The 23,150-nt window shown below is 40.1% G+C and overlaps 1 protein-coding gene across 6 annotated transcripts in view; it reads left to right on the forward strand.

The window, feature by feature from the left end:
- Window positions 1-23,150, forward strand: part of NRG1 (neuregulin 1) — a 482,754-nt gene that overhangs the window by 373,394 nt on the left and 86,210 nt on the right. Inside the window, exon 1 of one of the 6 annotated variants that reach the window (XM_072114095.1) lies at window positions 21,512-21,987. The exons of the other annotated variants lie outside the window; for them this stretch is intronic. Within the exon in view, the coding sequence (XP_071970196.1) occupies window positions 21,909-21,987 (79 nt within the window). The 5' untranslated portion in view covers window positions 21,512-21,908. Of the gene's footprint in view, window positions 1-21,511; window positions 21,988-23,150 lie in introns of those variants that run through there. 6 annotated transcript variants of the gene reach the window in all.

Genomic DNA, 23,150 nt, shown 5'->3' on the forward strand with positions numbered 1-23,150 from the left:
GAGGAATACCCTGGCTCAACACATTTATTACACTATACCAAATGTAATACATAAGAGTAGAATTGCAATAATATGATAATGGTAAATCACTATGAATAGTTATCACTTATGGGAGTGACGGGGAATAGCATGTACTTGGAATGGAGAATGGTAACACAAAATACATATTTTTATAAAATCTTATTTTTTAAATTTAAACTAAACAAGCAATTGGTTTACATTTTCTTGTGTTATATCACGTATGTAGCTCTTGCTGGCCTTTAAATGTATATATTTCTTATGCAACAAGTTCTTTTGCTCTATGCATAATGCTATCTCTACAGCTGCTGTTATTACTGTGGGTGGAAAATAGGATATTTTGTAATGGTACTTCAATCCTCCCACATTCATACCATGTTGTGTGTCAGTTTCCGGCTTTTTACCAAGACTTCCAATTCCCTTATAAAATACCCAAAAGCACAAAAAAAACTGTGTTACATTACATTCCCATATCTTGACGGTTTCCTGGAGTTTCCCAGTTGGTGTCCATAAAGCCTGTGACAAATCAAATGTCAGATCCTGTTCATTCATGTGTATATATAAACACTTACATATACAAACAGTTCAAATGCTGGTGTTCCAGCGGAGAATACAAAAAGCCACTGCTGCCACAACTGTTGTCAGAACCCGCTGTATGATTTAACCTTAGAATCCCTCTGTTTGGATCCTGTGTGTAATCAGGAAGTGTAAAGTCTTGAATGTCACTGGAAGAAAAGCTGTTTATGTATATTATCCTTTCAAGGGCAATCAGAGAGTCAAGTAGGTGGAAATCATAGGCACAAACAGCTTAAGCTTGGCTTTTGCAAGAACAACTGCAAGACATTCCAGTTAGCATTTTCTCATACTTAAAGGGGTTTGTCACTTTAACAGGATAAGTTTAAGACCCTTATAGGGTCCACCCATGTTATACTTACTCTGCACCACTCAGGACTTCCTGTGATGTCCTGTGTCCTTGTATAGTGCGACTTGCATTGAACGGCAAACTTTAACAGGGTAACTATAATATAGGTGACCATATTAGGGTCTTACACTTGTTAATGTTTGTTATAAGCAAACCACTGTAAATATATATCAACGTAGCAGATTCTACATACATATAACTTAAAAATACAGTAGTTCAAGATTGTTTCTTAGAACAACCGTAACAATCTGTTCATTGCTACCTTTAAGAGTGTGGGTAAGGCCTCTAGCAGATACACGCGTGAAAAAGACTCAGGACTGAGTCTGGTCCTCTTCTGTCTTCAGCTCCATCTTTAGCTCTCCACGTGGTCCCATCGCACACACCATGACGTCAGCCGCTTACTGACATCATAGAGTGTGCTGACAGAACAGAGCCAGAGCTGAAGACAGAAGAGGAACAGCGGGGATGTCGGAAAGGAGAGTGCAGGGTTTTTTTTTCATTGACTCGAGTATAAGCTGAGTTAGGGTTTTTCAGCATATTTTCTGTGCTGAAAAATTTGGCTTATGCTCAAGTATTTATGGTAGGTAAAAATCATAATTTTTGGTAAGGTTGTTGCAGACATGTTGATATCAAATATGTGGGGTTTGTGTGGGAATTTTCACTTTTTTTCCTTTTATATGTAAAAGAGTCTTTGGGGAAGTTTTATTCATTTGTTAATTTTTTTTAAATTTTAAAAACATCTTTACTAGAGATGAGCGAGCACTAAAATGCTCGGGTGCTTGTTATTCGAGACGAACTTTTCCCGATGCTGGAGTGCTCATCTCGAATAAAGAGCCCCATTGAAGTCAATGGGAGACTCGAGCATTTTTCAAAGGACCAAGGCTCTGCACAGGGAAGCTTGGCCAAACACCTGGGAACCTCAGAAAAGGATGGAAACACCACGGAAATGGACAGGAAACAGCAGGGGCAGCATGCATGGATGCCTCTGAGGCTGCTTAATCGCACCATTATGCCAAAATTATGGGCAACAGCATGGCCATGACAGAGTGACCGAATGAGGCTAGATAGCATCTAAAACATGCAATAATTGACCCTGACACTATAGGGGACGGCATGCAGAGGCAGCGGCAGGCTAGAGAGTGTCATGGCGACATACCCTAAATGGACTCAGGCTTCAAACCAATGGGTGCCAGAGAGGAACCAAAGGAGGTGAGCAAGAAGCGCTGAAATGATTTGCTATGTGAACAAAAGGTTGGCGGTATATTTAGTCGATAACACAGCATGGTGGCGACATAGTGACCAAGTTCCATAACGTATCTGATGAAACACCCAAAAAATTAGCCTGACACAGCTCTTTTGATAAGGGGACGACATGTGGAGGCAGCCATGGAGACGACTTCCATGATTAAGAGCGACAGTACAGGGCATCCATATTGCGCTGCTATGATTGCAACTTCAGGTCTCCAGCATGGCGACGACAGATGGGCCGAGATCCACTATGTATCTGGTGAAACACCTGAAAATTCTGCCTGACACAGCTCGTTTGATAAGGGGATGATGTGCTGCATATCCTCTCGTGCTCCAGCGTCTGGGGTATAGAGAGTTGAAAGTTGCGCATGGAGACATTGGTGGACGCTGTGGAGGATCGTGGAGGCAAAATGGACAGAAAACAGCAGGGGAAGCATGCATGGATGCCTCTGAGGCTGCCTAATCTTGGGATGGAGTTGGCAGTCCGCTGCCAGGCGAGCTTTCGCCTGTCCAAGCCCCTGTCTCTCGGCTCCTCCCCACCCAAAATGGGCCTGGGGGCCAGAAGCGCTTACTTTGAAAAAATTATAATTTTCAAAGCAGGCCGGGTCGTTTGAATATTTCACCTAGGAATCATGGAATAGCATAGTGGTTCTATTTTTAATTGTTTTTCGGAAATGGTTCCATGATTAAGAGCGACAGTATGGGGCTTTCGCCTATCCAAGCCCCTGTCTCTCGGCTACTCCCCAAAGAGCACTTCTAAGAACCTTTTGTATAAGATCAAGTGGAGTAGTGTTCTTATAAGTTTGGGTTATGGCGGGTGAGGGGAATGTAAACAGATGCGCAAGAAGCGCTGAAATAATATCGGTAAATGATAAAAGTTTGCCAGTATATTTTGTGGATTACACAGCAGGGTGGCGACAAAGTTAACAAGTTTGATGTGGAAGCCATGAAAACAACCCAAAATTCTGCCTGACACAGCTCGTTTGATAAGGGGACCATGTATGGAGGCAGTGAACTAGTAGTAGATTAAAGGTGCTGCAGTTAAAACCATGTTAGTTGGATCTTGGGATGGAGCTGGCGCTCCACTGCCAGGCGAGCTTTCGCCAATCCAAGCCCCTGTCTCTCGGCTACTCCCCAAACAGCACTTCTAAGAACCTTTTGTATAAGATCAAGTGTAGTAGTGTTCTTATAAGTTTGGGTTATGGCGGGTGAGGAGAATGTAAACAGATGCGCAAGAAGCGCTGAAATAATATCGGTAAATGATAAAAGTTTGCCAGTATATTTTGTGGATTATACAGCAGGGTGGCGACAAAGTTAATAAGTTTGATGTGGAAGTCATGAAAACAACCCAAAATTCTGCCTGACACAGCTCGTTTGATAAGGGGACGATGTATGGAGGCAGCTATATGGACGACTTTTGGAGGCAGCTATGGCGATGACGGGTGGAGGTAGCAATGGAGACAACGTGTGGAGGCAGCTAAAAAGACGACGTGTGGAGGCTGCTATGGAGACAATTTAATTTGGATAGTGCCTGTATGTAGCAGTCCAAAAAAGTTTTCAAACCAGAGGAGCAGGTAGGTGGTCCTCCAGAAAAATTAAATAGATTGAGTGCCTGTATGTGGCAGTCCAAAAAAGTTTTCAAACCAGAGGAGCAGGTAGGTGGTCCTCCAGAAAAATTAAATAGATTGAGTGCCTGTATGTGGCACTCCCAAAAATTGTTTAAAACAGAGGACCGGGTAGGTGACCCTCCCGAAAAATTAAATACATAAAGTACTATAGCTAGAGCCATATAGCCCTGGCAAAAAATAGCCAGTTTCCTCTGCTTTAGTGTACAAAGAGGAGGAGAAGGAGGACAATGAGGAGGAGGAGTGCATACATTATTCAGGTTGAGCTTCTTTTACCTGGTGGAGAAATCCTGAGAAATCCAGGCTTTATTCATCTTGATAAGCATCAGCCTGTCAGCGCTGTCAGTCGACAGGCGTGTACGCTTATCGGTGATGATGCACCCAGCTGCACTGAAAACCCGCTCGGACAACACGCTAGCGGCAGGGCAGGCAAGAACCTCCAAGGCGTACAGCGCCAGTTCGTGCCACATGTCCAGCTTTGAAACCCAGTAGTTGTAGGGAGCTGTGTGATCATTTTGGACGATGGTATGGTCAGCTACGTACTCTCTCACCATCTTTCTGTAAAGATCAGCCCTACTCTGCCGAGACTGGGGACAGGTGACAGTGTCTTGCTGGGGTGACATAAAACTGGCAAAGGCCTTGTAAAGCGTACCCCTGCCAGTGCTGGACAAGCTGCCTGCTCGCCTACTCTCCCTCGCTACTTGTCCCGCAGTAGTACGCCCTCTGCCACTAGCGCTGTCAGAAGGGAAATACTGTTTCAACTTGTGCACCAGGGCCTGCTGGTATTCATGCATTCTCACACTCCTTTCCTCTCCAGAGATGAGAGTGGAAAGATTTTGCTTGTACCGTGGGTCCAGGAGAGTGAATACCCAGTAATCGGTGCTGGAATAAATTCTTTGAACGCGAGGGTCACGGGATAGGCAGCCTAGCATGAAATCTGCCATATGTGCCAGAGTCCCAACGCGCAAGAATTCACTCCCCTCACTGGCCTGACTGTCCATTTCCTCCTCCTCCAACTCCTCTTCTTCTGCTCATACACGCTGAACAGTGAAGGACTGAACAAAGGTCCCCTCTTCTGTCTCGCCAACATTCTCCTCCTCTTCCTCCTCATCCTCCTCCACCTCCTCCGATATGCGCTGAGAAACAGACCTGAGGGTGCTTTGGCTATCAACAAGGGAATCTTCTTCCCCCGTCTCTTGTGACGAGCGCAAAGCTTCCGACTTCATGCTGACCAGAGAGTTTTTCAACAGGCCAAGCAGCGGGATGGTGAGGCTGATGATGGCGGCATCGCCACTGACCATCTGTGTTGACTCCTCGAAGTTACTCAGCACCTGACAGATATCAGACATCCATGTCCACTCCTCATTGTAGACTTGAGGAAGCTGACTGACCTGACTACCAGTTCTGGTGGAAGTTGACATCTGGCAGTCTACAATCGCTCTGCGCTGCTGGTAAACTCTGGATAACATAGTTAATGTTGAATTCCACCTCGTGGGCACGTCGCACAACAGTCGGTGAGCGGGCAGTTGGAGGCGGCGTCCGTGGTCAGGTGGACCTTGTCAGAAACGGGGTTGGTCAGGGCACAGATGATGTTGTCTGACACGTGCTTGTGCAGGGCTGGGACGGCACATCGGGAAAAGTAGTGGCGGCTGAGGACTGAATACCGAGGGGCGGCCGCCGCCATGAGGTATCGAAAGACCTCGGTCTCTACCAGCCTATAGGGCAGCATCTCCAGGCTAAGTAGTTTGGAGATGTTGAGGGCTTGGGTGTGGGTGGGTTGCACTATACTTCCTTTTGCGCTCCAGCGTCTGGGGTATGGAGAGCTGAACGCTGGTGGATGCTGTGGAGGATCATGGAGGCGAAGATGGGGTCTTCGCAGGGGAGGTGTTTGGGCCGGGGTCCTGGGCAGGGGGCTGACTAGCAGATGACACAGGGGAAGGAGCAGTGGTGTGCCCGGCCGGAGGTGAACGGGCTTGGTGCCATTGAGTGGGGTGTTTAGCATTCATATGCCTGCGCATACTGGTGGTAGTTTCTGGTGATCCTGGTTTGGCACAGGTTGCACACCACAGTCCGTCGGTCATCCGCTGTTACTTTAAAGAACCTCCAGACTTCTGAAAATCTAGCCCTCGCCACAGGAGCTTGTCTACATGAAACATTTGGCGCTGATGCACCAGCTCTGGCCCTGCCTCTCCGTCTGGCCCCACCACTGCCTCTTCCAACCTGTTCTGGTATAGGACTCGTCTCCATCTCAGAAGCACTGTGTTCACCCGGCCTATCAACCCAGCTTGGGTCTGTCACCTCATCATCCTCCGATCCCTCAGTCTGCTCCCCCCTCGGACTTCCTGCCCTGACAACAACTTCACCACTGTCTGACAACCGTGTCTCCTCATCGTCCGACACCTCTTTACACACTTCTTCCACTACGTCAATAATGTCATCATCACCCACAGACTGTGACCAGTGGAAAACCTGGGCATCGGAAAATAGCTCAGCAGCAACCGGACAAGTGGTTTGTGACTGTGGGAAGGCTCCAGAAAACAATTCCTCAGAGTATGCCGGTTCAAAAGACAAATTTTGCTGGGAGGGGGAAGACTGGGGGGAAGGAGGCTGAGGTGGAGGAGCTGGAGGAGTGCTGATTTCAGTGACATGGGTGGACTGCGTGGAAGACTGACTGGTGGACAAATGGCTAGAAGCATTGTCCGCAATGCACGACATCACCTCTTCGCATTGTTCTGGCCTCAACAGTGCTCTACCACGAGTCCCAGTAACTTGAGACATGATGAACCTAGGGAGTGTACCTCTGCGGCGTTCCCCTGCTCCCCCATCAGCAGGTGGTGTCTCACCCCGCCCAGGGCCATGGCCTCTGACCCCTGCAGTAGTTGGACGCCCCTGTCCACGCCCTCATCCTCTACCCCTAGCCCTCGGGGTAAACATTTGCAAAATTAAAGTGTAAACTGTAATTTTTTTTTTTGTTTGTTTTTTTAAACAAAACGATGCTATCCTATTGCTATGGCTAGTTTCTAACCTACACTGACAGCACACAACTGGATTTTGTGCTGTGCCTGATGACTTTGAGTTATAAAAGTAAATAAACATAAAAATAAATAAATCATTAGACTGTGCCTAATTCAAATCAAACCCCTAATAAATTGTCCCACTTCGGTGTTTGAGGTGGATATGTGTGTCACAAAGAGCTAAACACAACGGTCGCAAGTCTCCCTGCAAATTCTTCACAATATGGTACTAGCTGCACTACTAGTGCCAGCAAGCCCAGCCACAAGCAAACAAAAAAAAAGTTAAATATAACGCTATTGTAGGCCTAAGTAAGCCGTTGGGGTTTTCCTATGGCTTTTTTCTAGCCTACACTGAAAGCACACTGCTTTGCCAGATTACTTTGAGTTATAAAAGTAAATAAACGTAAAAAAAATTAAATCATCAGACTGTGCCTAATTCAAATTAAACCCCCTAATAAATTGCCCCACTTCGGTGTTTGAGGTGGATATGTGTGTCACAAAGAGCTAAACACAACGGTCGCAAGTCTCCCTGCAAATTCCTCACAATATGGTACTAGCTGCACTACTAGTGATAAGATCTTATAGACTATGACTATCGAAAAGGTTGCCATAGCAATGATCGGCACCCCCAAGAATACTGCATGGGGGTGTCATTGTGGGTGGAAAATCTTCAATCAGAGCTTACTCTCACCATGTGTTACACAGTGATGTCAGTTTTAAGATACAGCTTACATCCCATGTTTCCAAATGCCGTTTCAGCTCCAATGATGAGCAAAGCCCTGTTTACCAGTTCTCTGAATTGTACATGTATGGCTCTGAGCAGGAAGGCGTTAATAGGAATTTATGATATCATATCCAATGAGTAACTATATACTTTACACAAAAAATATTATATACAGTGTGCCCTGCAATATAATATATAGTCACCCTTTATTAATAATAAATATAGCACCCTCAATTTATTGTATAATATATAGTGCCCCCCAACTACACACCTCCTAACTTATATACATAACCTACTTAATTAACTAAAATACTGAATAAATTATCCTCCAATTAATGAATAGATATTATAAGCCTCTAATTAAAATATGCAGCACCCCATTATGCAATTATTTATTTGCCGCATTGACTAACATATCCAGCACCCTTAATTAATATAGCCAGCACCCATAATTAATCGCATAGCCCACAGTAATTATTATAGCCAGCAACCACTAATATATTTAGTCAGTACCCTGTAATATATCTAGAACCCCCTAATGTTTTCACAGCCCCCTGTCCAAATTAGCAGTTCTTTAGAGTAGCCATAAAAAAATTATAAAACTTTACTCCCCTGGGGTATGGCGCGGCCTTCTTCCAACAGCACAGACGACACTATCTACAGTGCGTAGTTTGCATTGGGATATGGGCCTGTCTCCAGCTTCTGTTTTAACAATTGGTTCACATTCCACCTCAGGGCAAATTACTACTTCTAAAGGGCAAACCTTCAGCTCATCATAAATGGTTGTTATTGTGTACAATTTTTGTTTATTATTTTACTATGATAGTGAGAAGCAAGCATTACAGAAATTGATGAATTGGGAGACAGTGAAGCAGCTAATTGTTTAATTTTGCATAATTAAAAACTGAATGAAGATATGGGTCTGGAAAATAAGCACATTCTACTCCAGAGGATTGCAGTTGCCTGGTCATTTATCTTAAAATAAAAATGAAATATTTCATACTGCAGCAGTTTCCAGATCTCTTAAAAGCAGCTTATTCAGGGAGTTCTATAAGTGAATCACTTATCTGTAAACCTTATGTAATGCACATACAACATTTTATTACCGCTACTCCAGTGGTATGATTATGTTAAATTTGACAAGCGGACACATAAAAGTGTATGTTATGAAAATTTATCATTGCAATATTCTACAAACATTTATGATTTGCGTCATAAACCATTCAGTCCTGCAAGATGTGGCCAAAAGTATCTGTTCTTTAACCCCTAGGCGCACCAGGACGTTATAGTACGTCCCGGTGGCTAGATACTTAGCGCACCAGGACGCACTATAACGTCCTGCTTCTGGCACCGGCTCACGAACGGAGCCGGTACCAGAAGCAGCGGCTGTCAGCTGTCTAGTACAGCTGACAGCCTGCGCTAACACCCGCGATCGGAGCCGACTCCGATCGCGGGTGTTAACCCCTTACACGCCGCGGTCAAGCATGACCGCGGCGTGTAAGGGTCTTCCCCCTATGGATCGGATCCCCCGTGCCGCTTACCGGGGGATCCGATCCTCTCCGGAGCTGCCCGGTTTCCATGGCAGCCAGAACCCTTCCGGGTCTGACTGCAAACTGTCTGAGCATGCGCAAGCATGCTTAGACAGTTTACACTGCTCTACAATAAAATAGTATTGTAGAGCAGTGTATTGAACTTAAACCAGTGATCAGAGTATCACTGGTTTAAGTTCAAGTATGTAGAAGTAAAATTATGCAAAAACACTTAACACTACACATTATAATAAATAAAAAATAAATACATAAAAATATAAGCCCCTAAAATGTCACTTTCCCATAAAAACACTTAATAAAGTATAAAAAACATAAAAACACAAAAAACCCCCGCATGTTTGGTATTGCCGCGTCCGTAACAATCTGCATAATAAAACAGAATCATTACTGGACCTGCACGGTAAACGCCGGAGGAAAAAAACGCAAAAAACGTTCCGAAAAAAAGATAATTTTTAATTAATACCCTATAAAAAATGCTCTAAAAAGTGATTTAAAAAATTTTATGCACTCTAAAATAAGCCCACTAAAAAGAACAACTGTTCTCGCAAAAAATAAGCCCCTAACCAGATTTGTCAGCCAAAAAATAAAAAGGTTATGCATATGAATAGATGGTGATGCTAAAATGAATAAGATTTTCTCCAAATTAGTTTTTATTCAGTACAATTGAATAAAATACACAAAACCCCCACATATTTGGTATCCCTGCGTCCGTAACAATCTGCATAATAAAACAGAATCGTTATTAGATCCGCAAAGTGAACCCCGTAAAAAACAACCTCAAAAAACTCTCTCTGAAAAAAAGATGATTTTTTATTAATGCCCTTTAAAAATGCTCTAAAAAGTGATTTAAAAAAGTTACGCAATCATAAGACCACTAAAAAGAACAATCCTTCTCGCAAAAAATAAGCCCTTAAACAGATTTGTGAGGTGAAAAATAAAAAAGTTATGCATATGAAAGACGGTGATGCTAAAATTAACAACAATTTTGCCAAATTACTTTTTATTCAGTAAAAATGGGAAAAAATTAAAAATATATATAAATGAAGTATTTTTGTAATCGTGGCGACCCATAGAATAAAAATAATATACTATTTTTATGGTATGGTTAACGGCCAAAAAAAAAACACATAAAAATGTTCCTAAAAATTGACGATTTTCATTTCCTCCACCAACAAAGCTTTAATTAAATCTCACCAATTAGCTATAGATGCCCCAAAATTATGTACCAGAAAAGTGCATCTCATGTGGCAAAAGAAATAAGCCCCTATAGGTCCTCAATAAAAAAAGAAAAAAATTATAGCCTGTACAATGTGACATAGCAAATCGGATCTGGATGGCGCCTCCTTCCCTCCTATGCCCAGCCGTGCGCCCATACAGCAGGTTACCACCACATATAGGGTATCGGTGTACTCGGGAGAAATTGGGTATCAAACTTTGTGGAGCCTTTTTTAATTTAATCCATTGTAAATGTTTAATTTTCCACCCAAAATGAGTGTATTGTGAAAAAATATTACAATTTTCAGACTGCACCTCCGTTTTGTTTTAACCCCTATAAAACACCTAAAGGGTTAACAAACTTCTTAAAAGTGGTTTTTCATACGTTGAGGGGTGTAGTTTCCACAATGGGGTAATTTATGAGTCTAGCTATTATTTAGGCCTCTCAGTGTCAATTAGAAGTTGAGCAGGTCCATCTAAATACAGGTTTTGGTGATTTTACAAAAAATGTGAAAAATGATACCTAAATTCTGAGCCTCAGAACATTCTAGTAAAATATGTGGAATCTTAAAAAACCATGCCAACATAAAGCAGACATTTGGGAAATGTAAGTTATGAATTTATTTGGGTGCTATGACTATCTGCATCAAAAGTAGAGAATTTAGAACGTTGAAAATATAGAATTTTTCCAATTTTTTGCCAAATTTTGTTTTTTTTCATAACTAAACGCAAAAGATTTCATCCAAATTTTTAAACGAATTTGAAGTACAATGTGTCACGAGAAAACAATCTCAAAATCCCCTGGATTTCTCATAGCGTTCCCACGCTATAACCACTTATAGTGACACAGGGCAGATTTGAAAAATGGGTCCGCGTCCTTTAGGCCAAAAGATGCTGTGTCCCGTAGGGGTTAACAAATTATCAAATGTTTGTGTACATTTTGGAGATCAGAATGAAACTTGGCTACAACTTATATGAGCAAGATTTTCTTTGATTAGCCTGAAATCTTGTTTCTAGTTTCAGCGCGATTAGATATTGCATAAAGTGGGCATGAATGTTGGGCAATGTTGTCTGGATTGTGCTGAGAATTGAAGTACATTTTAAAGGTGCTAAAATAAACTTCAGAAACAATTTGTAGGCCAAGGTTTATTTGTTTTCCAAGGTTTTTTGGAACCAAACATGTTCTCAAAGAAAAAGGGTCCCCAAAAAGTTTTTTGTCAGTATGGACATAATTCGAAAAATCTAGCAGGTCACTTTCCAAAATTTAGTAAAAGGCTTCCTAGAAGCCATGTTGTTTATGGTTGGCCTGTGCAGGTGTCGCTGGGGAAACAACAGAATCCTGCTATGTCTGCGGCTTTGCCTGAGCATAATTATTAGGGATGCAGATCTGTTTGGCATGAACCACATTCTAATAACTGTGCCCACTAGCACAGGTCAACTTTCCAGCTAAAGGGAGTATTCTAACATTATTGACAAGATAGGGCAGAAGATTTTCACACACATTCCCCACACATAAGAACAATGGCTAATGAGTGTCTCATGAGCAGTGGGGTCCGAGCAGTCACCTTTAGTGATGAGATCTTCAATCTTTTGGCTCATTTTTTTTTATAAAGGAATCCACCCTTTAGATTTAAATATTACATAATAATCTAATATTATATACTTCTGTTTCCTTGCTATCCGAGTTCTTGCTATCTTGTGGGACACATCTATGTGGTAAGCTTGTTCAGGAAGATGTAAGAAACAATTTATACTATGAACAGTAGAGATTTATAAGAGTTTAGCAAGTGTATAGCGCTTACATCAACTGACAACAGTACAATAGTCTACAATACCATTTATTTGTACTATAAGATGCACACCAGATTTGGACATCAAAGTAAAGGAAGAATATATTTCACACTAATTAAAAATCCGCTGGTGGTCACAGACACACACACATCTCTGCAATTTCCACAGCTCTGCTAAATGCACACAGACAGCTTTGCCAGAATCACACACACACAGACAGCTTTGCTACAAGCAATCCCCACTACCAACATACACCATTATCTCTCAACCCCTTATAATGACTAAAACTTCTACATACCCTCAGCACCTTTACTATATCCCCCCTCAGCTCCCCATCCTCTCAGTTTACCCTCCACAAACCATTAGCTCTCAACCGCTTATAATTAATACCTACACACATCAGCTCTTTGTCCCTTATTTAAAACATCCCCCCCCCCCAGTATAAACTGCCTTTTCCAGCTCCTCCAGCTCCCCTTCCCTTCGTGTGAACTGCCTTTCACTTCCCCCCTTGCTTCCCAGCCTGCAGCTTCACAGCCACTCAGTCTCCATGTAGCTGAAGAACACAGGCAGCTCTTCCTATGTAGCAAGGAGCTTCGGCTTCTGGGTCATGTGACTTGAGACTGTCAGATGACCCAATGATATCACTTCAGGTCCTAGTTGTTCCAGTCGGGATGGTGGGAAGCGCTTTGTCAGAGTTTTACCCGATGTTCTGGATAGCAGTCAGGAGGGTTTGGCAGTGCTGGATCCTCCTGACTTCAGACTATAAGACACAAGTACTTTGTAGCAACTTTTTTCCTTGCTAAAAAGTGCATCTTATAGCCTGAAAAATACTGTAATAATTAAAAAACCATTATGTCCTTTTGATGAGTAAAACCTGATATAGTATGCTTCTTTCATAACAAGTAATTTTAATACTCTAATATATATATATATATATATATATATATATATATATATATATATATATATATAATTTTTTCTAAGATGTAACCATAGCATAAATGTGTAGCCAAGATGACTTCTAAATTTCTAAATAACATATATGGCTGAAAGGTGTTTCAGATCCACCTAAGTGTGATGGATAAAAGATAATCATTGTATAGAATAAAATGATCACTTCAAAGCAAGAGGAATGCTGGTAGACAAAGATCAACTGCTTCGTAAGTTGAGTTTATTTACCCAAAGTATCATATATATGTATTAATACTAACTATTGTTCATACTGTTGGACTGGACAGTGATTTTATTTTAGTGCTATTTTGCTTGTTTCATTTGAATAGATGTTGAACTTAACTTTCCATAGGCTCATTTCACAATATCTGAAAGATCCGAAAAAGCAATATTTAAACGAGTTAATGATAAGAAAATATGGTTAATGGTTCAAAGATTTTTGTGCATAGCTGCTACATGGGATTCCCATCTTGCAGAGCAGTGACCTCTTCTGGGATTTTCAAGGCAAGCATTTGAAAGTTGTAGACACAGAAGGACATAGAAATCTGTATCTCCTGAGCCGCAGTACTGTTTGCCTTACCAAATATATTGAGGAATAGGCCATATGTGAACATATGTTGTCCCAGGCACATCTTAGATAAACAATATAAAGTGTTAAATATCATTTTAAAGGTTACAATGAAATATCAATATATTCATTGAAATAATTTGCTGTATTGCTTTTCATGTATTACATCTATGATATGAATTAATTCTGCAAATCTGATGATGAAATAAATCCTATCATACAGTGAAGTGTCAAGTATGTGTGCTGTTTATTCTGGGTAATGTATTTTTGATAATGTTACATTTCCAGATTGCTCAACTTATATGGTTATACAGACAAGAAACATTCACCCACACAACTGACAATTCCAAATGTTTCCCATGAACACGGGGTTAGCTATTTTAATGGAGTTGTTTATTCTCAGAGTTTTAAATGTTATGTGTGTATATAGTCAATATGTGTGTCAGTATTATTCATCCTTTAAGGGAATTTTCCAGTAAAATGATGGCGTTGAGCTATCCTTGTGAGTGGTCATCAATATTAATTTGGTAGGGATCAGAAATTTCTGATTGCTAGCAGCCTAAAGTACAGAATATTAACAGCGAACAAGAGCTTGATGTCCAGCTGCTTTATTTTTATAGTGGCTGGTGCTGGGAATTGTAGCACAGCTCCCATTCAACCTGGACTTCCAGCTCCATTTTGGTATTTTCCTAACCTGAGGAGGTTGGACAAAACGCTGATGCTGTGCATGAATCTTCAATATGATTTTACGGGAAAACCCCTGTAATTGGAAATCAGCTTATAATATTGTGGAAAACTAAGTGTGCTACTGCATATAATGATTTAAAGACATAGGCCTATTTCATTGTAGACCCTGTGCTTGATCACATTAGTGTTTACCTTAAGTTGCTGATAGCTGTAAAACTGTAAAACTGTCTAACTGCATAGACTCTCAGAGGTCACAAGAAAAGAGCTTCCTTTACCCCAAGTTGTGGCCACAAATGTTCATTACATGTTCCTGTTTGATTCGTACAATGGACTTTTGATTGCTTGTTGATTTGTTTTTTTATTGATAAGAATATGGGGATTAAAATACTCCAAAACTCATATTATTATCATTACCCACACCATACACTTATATCACCTTTTCATTATTCAATGTGTGTTTGGAATGTGTGTTTCCATGTGTTGTCTATTAATTTTCAGATTTTGGCCTCTTTTTTTCCCCTCGTTTTTGGAAAAATTTAAAATTATAGTACAGGCGGTCCCCTACATAAGGACACCCAACTTATAGACAACCCCTAGTTAAAGACGGACCCCTCGTTTTTGTTATTGTAATGTCTATTTTTTGTTTTCTGTAAAAATGTGGGACGATGTCCCTGACTGTTGATATTGTTTGCATGATTGTATAAAAGAAAATAAAGAAGTATTTAAAAAAAAAAAAGACGGACCCCTCTGCCCACTGTGACCTCTGGTGAAGCTCTCTGAATGCTTTACATTGGTCCCAGACTGCAATGATCAGCTGTAAGATGTCTGTAATTACAGTAAAAGATTTTGAAACTCCAATTGTCACTGAGGCAAAAAAAAATTAGTCTGGAACTACAATTATAAAATATACAGTTTCAACTTACATACAAATTCAACTTAAGAACAAACCTATGGAACCTATTGTGTACGTAACTGCCTGCATTTGTTTTATATATTCTTCTGTTTACCACTAGAGGGAGCATTATATGTGAACTATTGTAATGCAAGTCACCGAAGAGCGCTTTCACATTGTTAAGGAACTGTAGAATGATATCATTATTGAGGAGGGGTGAGTACCAACTCTTGCTCCCCTAAAAGGACACATTTTGAAAACAGGGGATATTCTACATGGTACTTTATAGATACCTATAACCATGCAGAGAATGCTGTGTATGAGACATTGCAAGGGCCAGATGAGCACTCTGGCTCCCCTATCATGATGTCCTTGTTCACTGCTTGAGGGGTATCCCTTCAAGGGTAGGGTCAACTTCCATTGCTACTCTTCCATGGTCTGTGTTTTGTGTGCATTGAAAGAGTAGACAGCTGAAGCTCCCTCTGGTGGCCAACACTGGGAAATATTAAACATGACAATTTTTTCCTCAAATGTCTAAAGTAATTAAAAAATAGTAATTAGAAACTATTCACACAAATAAAATAGCTTGTTTTAACAATAAACAGTTATTTGCTAACAAACAAGATGGGAAACATTACAATAGAAGACAACATGTCTGAGGAAAAGACATTTATTGCCTATACTCTTATGGAACAATAGTTGATGTCACAGCTGTTTTATAACGTCTATAGGATTACAGTATGCCTGGAAGATGCTCCATATAACTCAAGCATTTAGCTCCTGACTATTGCTGCCTATAGCTATGAGCCTGTTGTAACACACTAAATGCTGTTACTAGAGGTAAGGTGGGATGGTAGCACCCTTAATCATGGACATGAAATAGACGCATTCGCTATAAACTCTAAAGTTTCCTCCACCTATATTTATTTTAGAAATCTCTGATATTTGCCTTAGGCTTAGATAGGGTATGGCATAATGTGAATCCTTCCAAGTTGCTTCATCACTATAGCTGCTGTCAGTATATTGCCACTTCAGATTTCAGCTTAAAGAACTGTTAAAGGGGTATTCCGGGAATATGAACGTCTGACACAAAAACCCATGATGATATAACTAAATGAATACAACAATACTCAATGTCATTAGTCACAAAACGGAGCTTAAATAGTTTGATTTTATGATTTACAAAGTTTATGGCCTCTCTAAAGTAGGTGGAGTTATCACTAAGATGGCCGCCACTGGAAACTACAAGTTCCATGATCCTTTAGTTCTCAGTAACTCCTCCTCCCTCTCATGCTCTGCTCCAAGTGATGATGTAACAGGTTTTCTTGCTCTGTTACCATAGTAATGATGTGTAACTGCCATCACCACAGCACTGGCCATACTGGATGCACTGCAACCAACTGACTACAGCCAAACATAGTGGTGATCACATGACCTGCCCAGGCAGGTGTAGGACATGTGATGTGGACATGTGACCAGCGGCCATCTTCTATCCTGCAACGGACCGCGTGGAGGAAATTAACGGACTGATTAAAGAGCCAGTAGCATTTTAATTCTTCATTACAGTCCATGTCATCAGCATTTTCTGCTAAGGGGAGCAAAATTTTAAATAACAACTAATTACATATTAGCTTATATTTTGAGTGCCCATTTGTATATGAATTATGCTGATTCCTGGAATACCCCTTTAAAGTTTCCCTGCTTCCTGATACTGATCTCCTATCCATTAGGATGGTCATCAATATTAGGACCCCCACCAATTAGATTATCCTGCTTGCCTATGGCACTGAAATCAACGCAGGGGACCAAGTTGGAATAATAGCACTTTCTCTTTGTAGTGGCCATGAGTGTCATTGCAGCGTAGCTTCTATTCACTTGAATTGTTGCAGTGATCCACTAACCTGGTCCAGAACCACAAAGAGAATGGTGATTTGTTTAAGTTCAGCTAGTCGATTGGTGTCCAACACTCTGATGACATATCCAACGTCAACGTCATATCTACGTCATAAAGCTGGAAAGTTGGCTTATGTGAGCAGAATAGTATGACTCCTAGAGAGATATTGTGGAGCCTCCTGGAAGCCATTAAACATTATTTCCATAAATTCATAATCAGGTGTTATGCCTCCTGCCAATGACATAGATTATTCTATAAATTACACAGGAAAAAATAAATTGTTAGGGAACTGTGCAGCAGTAGGCGTGCAAGTTTTGAATGCACAATGTAATTCCTGCTCTTTTGTCAATGCCTATAAATACCTACATACCAGCGCAGAGTTTTGTTACGGTTATATACATATACATGCATATTTAACATTTTTTGTAGATATCCGAAGAGGGAAATTACACTCAAGAATAGTTTTATGAACAGAAAACAAATAGAAATCAGGTACTTAATATATCAAGTTTCCTTTTCTTTCCTTCCTGAAATTTGGCGCATTGCCAATGACCTGAACTTAGTCATGAAACAGGTCTCTGGTTACATGGAAGGTGTTGTATAGAATTGTACAGTATTTCTTTACCTTTACTGTTTTAGGAAATATATAGAAAGATAGGTAGAGAGAGCGTGTGCCATTTCTTTCCCATGTTTCCCTATACAAAGCCATATGAGGGGTTGATTCTAGGGGACATATTGTATTTCCTAGTGGCACTATTTTATATTCTCTACAATGTTCTAGAAAGCTTGAAGAACATTCCAAATGTGGCAGAACTGAGAAAAAAAATCATTTGCCTTTTTCAAGCGGTCTTTGCTTTATAAACTTTAAATTACTTTTCAATAAATTTGTTATGGGTAGCAGAATAGTGAAAAAGCTGTGACTATTTTCCATTACAGCATTGATAAATATTGGGATAAATATTTCATATTTTGATAGATTGGGCATTTTGTACATGGGGGTTCAGAACATTTATAATACTTATATTTGTGTTCTAGGAAAATTTTTCCTCTCTTTGTTTTTTCTCGTTTAGGCTTATTAGAGTTCAAACAACCTCATACAATATGCTGCAATGCTACTGCCTGCCGCAGGCTGTAACAAAAGAGGATGCTGAGTGAAAGAATGCCAGTATAGTACAGCAGTCACTTACCCTCTATTGAGCCTTCTCCATCCACCTATAAATGCAGTTTAATAAGCTGTTATATCATAGTGCCGCAAGAGTAGCTGCTCACTGAAAAATTATTGAAAGAAAAATTAATGTCACCACAAATGATTTAGATAATTTAAGAAGACAAAATAGATTGGGGGAGTGTGGTGTCTATCGGAACATTACTGTAATATTTGTTTGATTTTAACTATTCATTCCATAAGGCACACCTCAGAATATAGAGTCATTTTTTAATTCCAGAATTGTAGATGGACTTGATCTTTTCACTGAACTTCTGTACAGACTCTCCTCTCAACTCTGAGTAAAAGCAGAATCAGGCTTCTGGTTAGATATTACAGCAGAGAGGAGGGACTGGGCAGCACAATACAGCAGTATGCAAAGATTTCCGCGCTTCTCCAAGTCAAGCTACAATCATGAAATATAAATGCATTTTACACAGTCTTGCTGCTAGTAACAACACACACAAATACATAGTTATACAAATCTCCCGGTCTGCTACCTAACCTAACACTGTAGTTTTAGGTCAAAACTGCTGGTAGACTCACTTTAACAGACGATCATGCAACTGCTATGTGTTGTATGAAGGCCTTGGCCTTGACATTCCAACTGTGTGAGAATATTCTCATATGACATGTTTTACAGGCATGAAGTTATTATATGTACTGTATTTCCTCAGAAATTGCTGGTGCTCTTAAGTGTTTCTTTTTCACCAAACCATTTGTATAGTATTTGTGGGATTTAGATTGTATTTATTTTAACAACCATAGGTTCATTAAAATTTAAAAAAAAAACTTTTTATGTACTAATTAGCAGATTTAAGTATCAACCTTGTCTGCAATCCACTGTTTCTTGAATTAATTTATACCTTAAATGCCATCTACCACCAGGATGAAAGACCGTATGCAAATGAACCTGAGGTGCTCCAGGCTCCATTAATGCCTATGGAGTCTGGAGCCCCTCAGGTTCATTTGCATACAATCCTTCATCCTGGTGGTAGATGCCCTTAAAGAAAACCCATCAGGCAAAATAACCCCCTAAACTAAATATATTTTCATAAACTGCCATTAGAAAGCATTGCCTCTAATGAGTCATTAGCATATTCAAGCTGTCCAGCTTATTCATGAGTGGGAGGCACAGCCACACCCCCAGTGCTTGACTGACAGCCTGTACAATGATGTGAGGTATGACATCACTGCCTCTGACCATGTGACCAGCCTCATTAACATAATAAAGAAAAGATGATTTTATAATGATTAATGTATAAAGTGACTAGATAAAGGCTGTGATGGATCCTTGTGGGCTGCTCCAACAGGTAGAGGTGACAGAAATAGTGACACAGACCTGATGACAGGTGTCCTTTAAGCTAAGAACATCTGCATAAAACAACATGAAGTTACCTGAAGACATTAGTACTGGTAATAGTTAATGTACTAGTCTGAAATTTACATAAATAAAGTCAGCTATGACATAACTTCTGGGAATTAACATTGAAATATCTTATCTGTGTGACAATTACTCAGCAAAGATTCCAAAATACTGAATGTTTTATGTCAACACTTGGCAAGTTGAGTTGATGGTTATGATAAATAACGGTACATATTTTGAGGAGTAAATACATTCTCATTCAATAACTTTTCATTGCCTGTTTATGATCAGACATACTTGCTCATTTTTTTTTCTTTTTGTCTCTACGATACATATTAAGTTGGATATTAAAGCCAAGGACATCCCTGGAGTCCAAGGACATATTTAGACACATGGCACTGAGAAAATTAGCAAATACACATTTGCAGCTGGTTCCATGTATCTTAGGTATACACTTATGAAAACCTTGTGGGACACCTGAAAGGTGCATATATGGGGTTGTGCTGTGTATCCCACCATCTGCAGCTGGAATGACAATTAGAAAAATGATTAGGTTCAGCAAAAGAAAAACGACTACAAAATAACCAGAGGATTAACCTGATCCATAGAGGTATTACTGTTACTATGTTATTTATATTTACTGTATATAGAACATTTACTTGACAAGAAAAGGCTCGTCCAAGAAGACTTGAGCTTGATAGTGACCTTTTTTTTTTGCAAAAGTGAAAGTGGTTTTGTTACATGAAAACAGTTCATAGTATAAATTCCCTGGAAGAATTCATTTATTGTGTATTACTTATTTTTACCCAAAGTAATGGAAATATCATCAAATTTCCTGTTCTGAACTCCATAAATTTCTAGTTAGGAGGACTAGTTAGGCCCTGTAAGAAAGTTGCAAAAATGACAACCGCTTTAAGCGCTCGTAATGTTTGCCAGCAGTTGTCTTCTCCCATCCCCCACTTCTCATGGTAGGTCATACAGAGAGCACTACTCAGCAGGTGAAGACAGAGACTGCAGAAGAACGCAGGCTTCAAACCGAACCTCCAAATATAGAAGATGGGCTTGGGTCACCACATGGTTTCCCATTAGAGGTTTACAAGATCTACCCAATACACTATTGACTGCCAGTGTAAAAATTTATAATAATAGCAGCAATAAAAAAATATCTATCTAATCTATCTATCTTTCCAAACAGGAAAATGTAATTTCCTGAAAGGGATGTCATTGCATACAAATCCAGATGTATGGAAACAGAAGCCATTTGGATACATATTAGCCAGGAGTGTTTCCCAGTATATACATTAAATGTAAGCCTCTGAAACAAAGCAGTAGAACAATATGTAGGTATTTTACTTATTTGAGGAGTGGCAACTAAAAAGGTGATATGGTGGACATACTTACTGTTTTGTACTGCGAAAAAGAATTCATAGAAAATATCAACGAGGTGAATATCAAGTATATATACTACTATTTATTTCCACACTGTGCAGTGGCTTCTGAACAATTACTTTCAGTAGTAAAATGCATTGTGACACACACATTGAATATATTCTCTGCACTGAGCATGAAATCATATCACTAATGTAACATTTTTGTATTCACTTATATATAACCCTTCGCACTAAGAATGAAATCTTGTCCTATATGTATGTATTATTGTATATTTGGTGCACATATAACTATTTTTCTACACTGTGTATAGTGTGTCTGGTGTGCCTATCACTTTGTAGTTTTCATTCTCCCGAGTACTAGCAGCGACCTCTGGAGGTGAGGACATGCACTGCATTGCTCCACCTCGCAGTGGGTGTGTGAATGTAAGGAAGGACTTACAAATAACTCGTGCAGAATGGGAGAGTTTTCTTCAGTGCAAGACAGGAGGCACTTGGGACAGGGGAAACTTTGGAAAAGTGGCAAAAATACGAACCAAGGAGGAAATATAGTTTTTCTCTTATTTTTCTTTTGTCTAGAGTTCTATTTCCATTTACAACCTGTGGCTATTTTTCATCTTTTTTAATATCAGAAGACAGGACAGTATTTTTTTCTTGTTTGACAATCTGGATACAAGGAGGTTGTGGAGAGGTGCATGATGTGTATGGAGTGACCCTGATGTCAGGGTGAGAGAAGGAGACTGTCAGAGGATAAGGAGTGCTCCGGGCCAGACACACAGGAGGCAAGACGCCAGACCACACTGGATTATACATCTCAAGTCATCCCATTAAGAAGCCTTAAATCCCTCGCTATGTCTGAGAGCAGAAAGAAGGAAGGGAAGGGGAATAGGAAAGGAAAAAAGGACAAGAAGAAAATTGAGGGCATTCCAAGTGAGTTGTATTGACTTGTCTATCTCTATATCCAGCTACTATGTCTGCTTGATCCATTGATTGTGAGTCTATGCTGTGCCATGTAGGAGATGACATGCTACTGGGATTATCTGTTCACTCTGTCACAGTGTCCTGCAGGCTAGAAGACTTCATCTGCTTTCCTAAACTGCCCTCTAGTGATGAAATGACAGATGAGATCTGCAGAGAAGGAATTCCCTTGCTCTTGTGAGATCCACAGAATTGCTGCATCATGTATTAATGATTTCTTAAGAAGTAATAACTGGCTGACTTCAGTGACTTAGGATCTTCTCTCTTTGCTGTGGTACACTACTTAGTTTCTTAGATAAACACAATATCTGGGACATCAGGTTGCTTCATGCCAAGAGATATTTGTGTGACTTGATGTAGATTTGTTATAGGCACCAACCTCAAGGTTAGATATGGGAACTAATGTGAAATAAGGGTTTTAGGGCACATAGAAAGTTGTGTCTCCAGTTTAGGAAATACACTTTTGACTTGTTACTGAAGAGTGAGAGGAGCCTCATTCCCTCTTATTATTGTACAGATCAGTTTCCTGCTTTCTCTTTAACCATCAGAAGCAGCACTTAGTCATGTTGAGGCAAGTTCTTGGAGGATATTAATCATTGACAGATAGACCTGGACTGATAGACGTTGTCATATTTGTGCTCTGTCCATTCAGGCTTATGTCCAAATAGCAAATCAATTGTTATTATATCATCACGCTATACATAGAAAATGGTAGATAAACTGGTCTTTAGGAAAAGGCACTAACTGTAATGAGGTATCAGTGGTACGGACATTGCCATTTTATATATTCTGATTATCTGTGGTGCTATGTAAATCCACATATATCATGAATGAGATGTACTAAATGATATGCTTAACTGTTTTCTACCTTACACATGTGCCAACCCTGCTGCAAAGCTGCCTATATATATTATATTCACACTACAGACTTTGCTGAGAGCTTTCTGTACTTCTAAATAGGGTTGTCTCTGTAGCCTGTTCATGGTTGTCTGCAAGTCACTTTAAGATGAATAGGTCAGTCAATGGGATTTCATTAGCAATATCTGCTGCCTGTTAATATACCCTAACTGACAGCATGGCAGCACTGTCTCCAGAATGTCGTGTACTAGAAAGAC

Source organism: Engystomops pustulosus, chromosome 1 (assembly GCF_040894005.1).
Source record: "Engystomops pustulosus chromosome 1, aEngPut4.maternal, whole genome shotgun sequence".
In the NCBI taxonomy this organism is placed as follows: domain Eukaryota; kingdom Metazoa; phylum Chordata; class Amphibia; order Anura; family Leptodactylidae; genus Engystomops; species Engystomops pustulosus.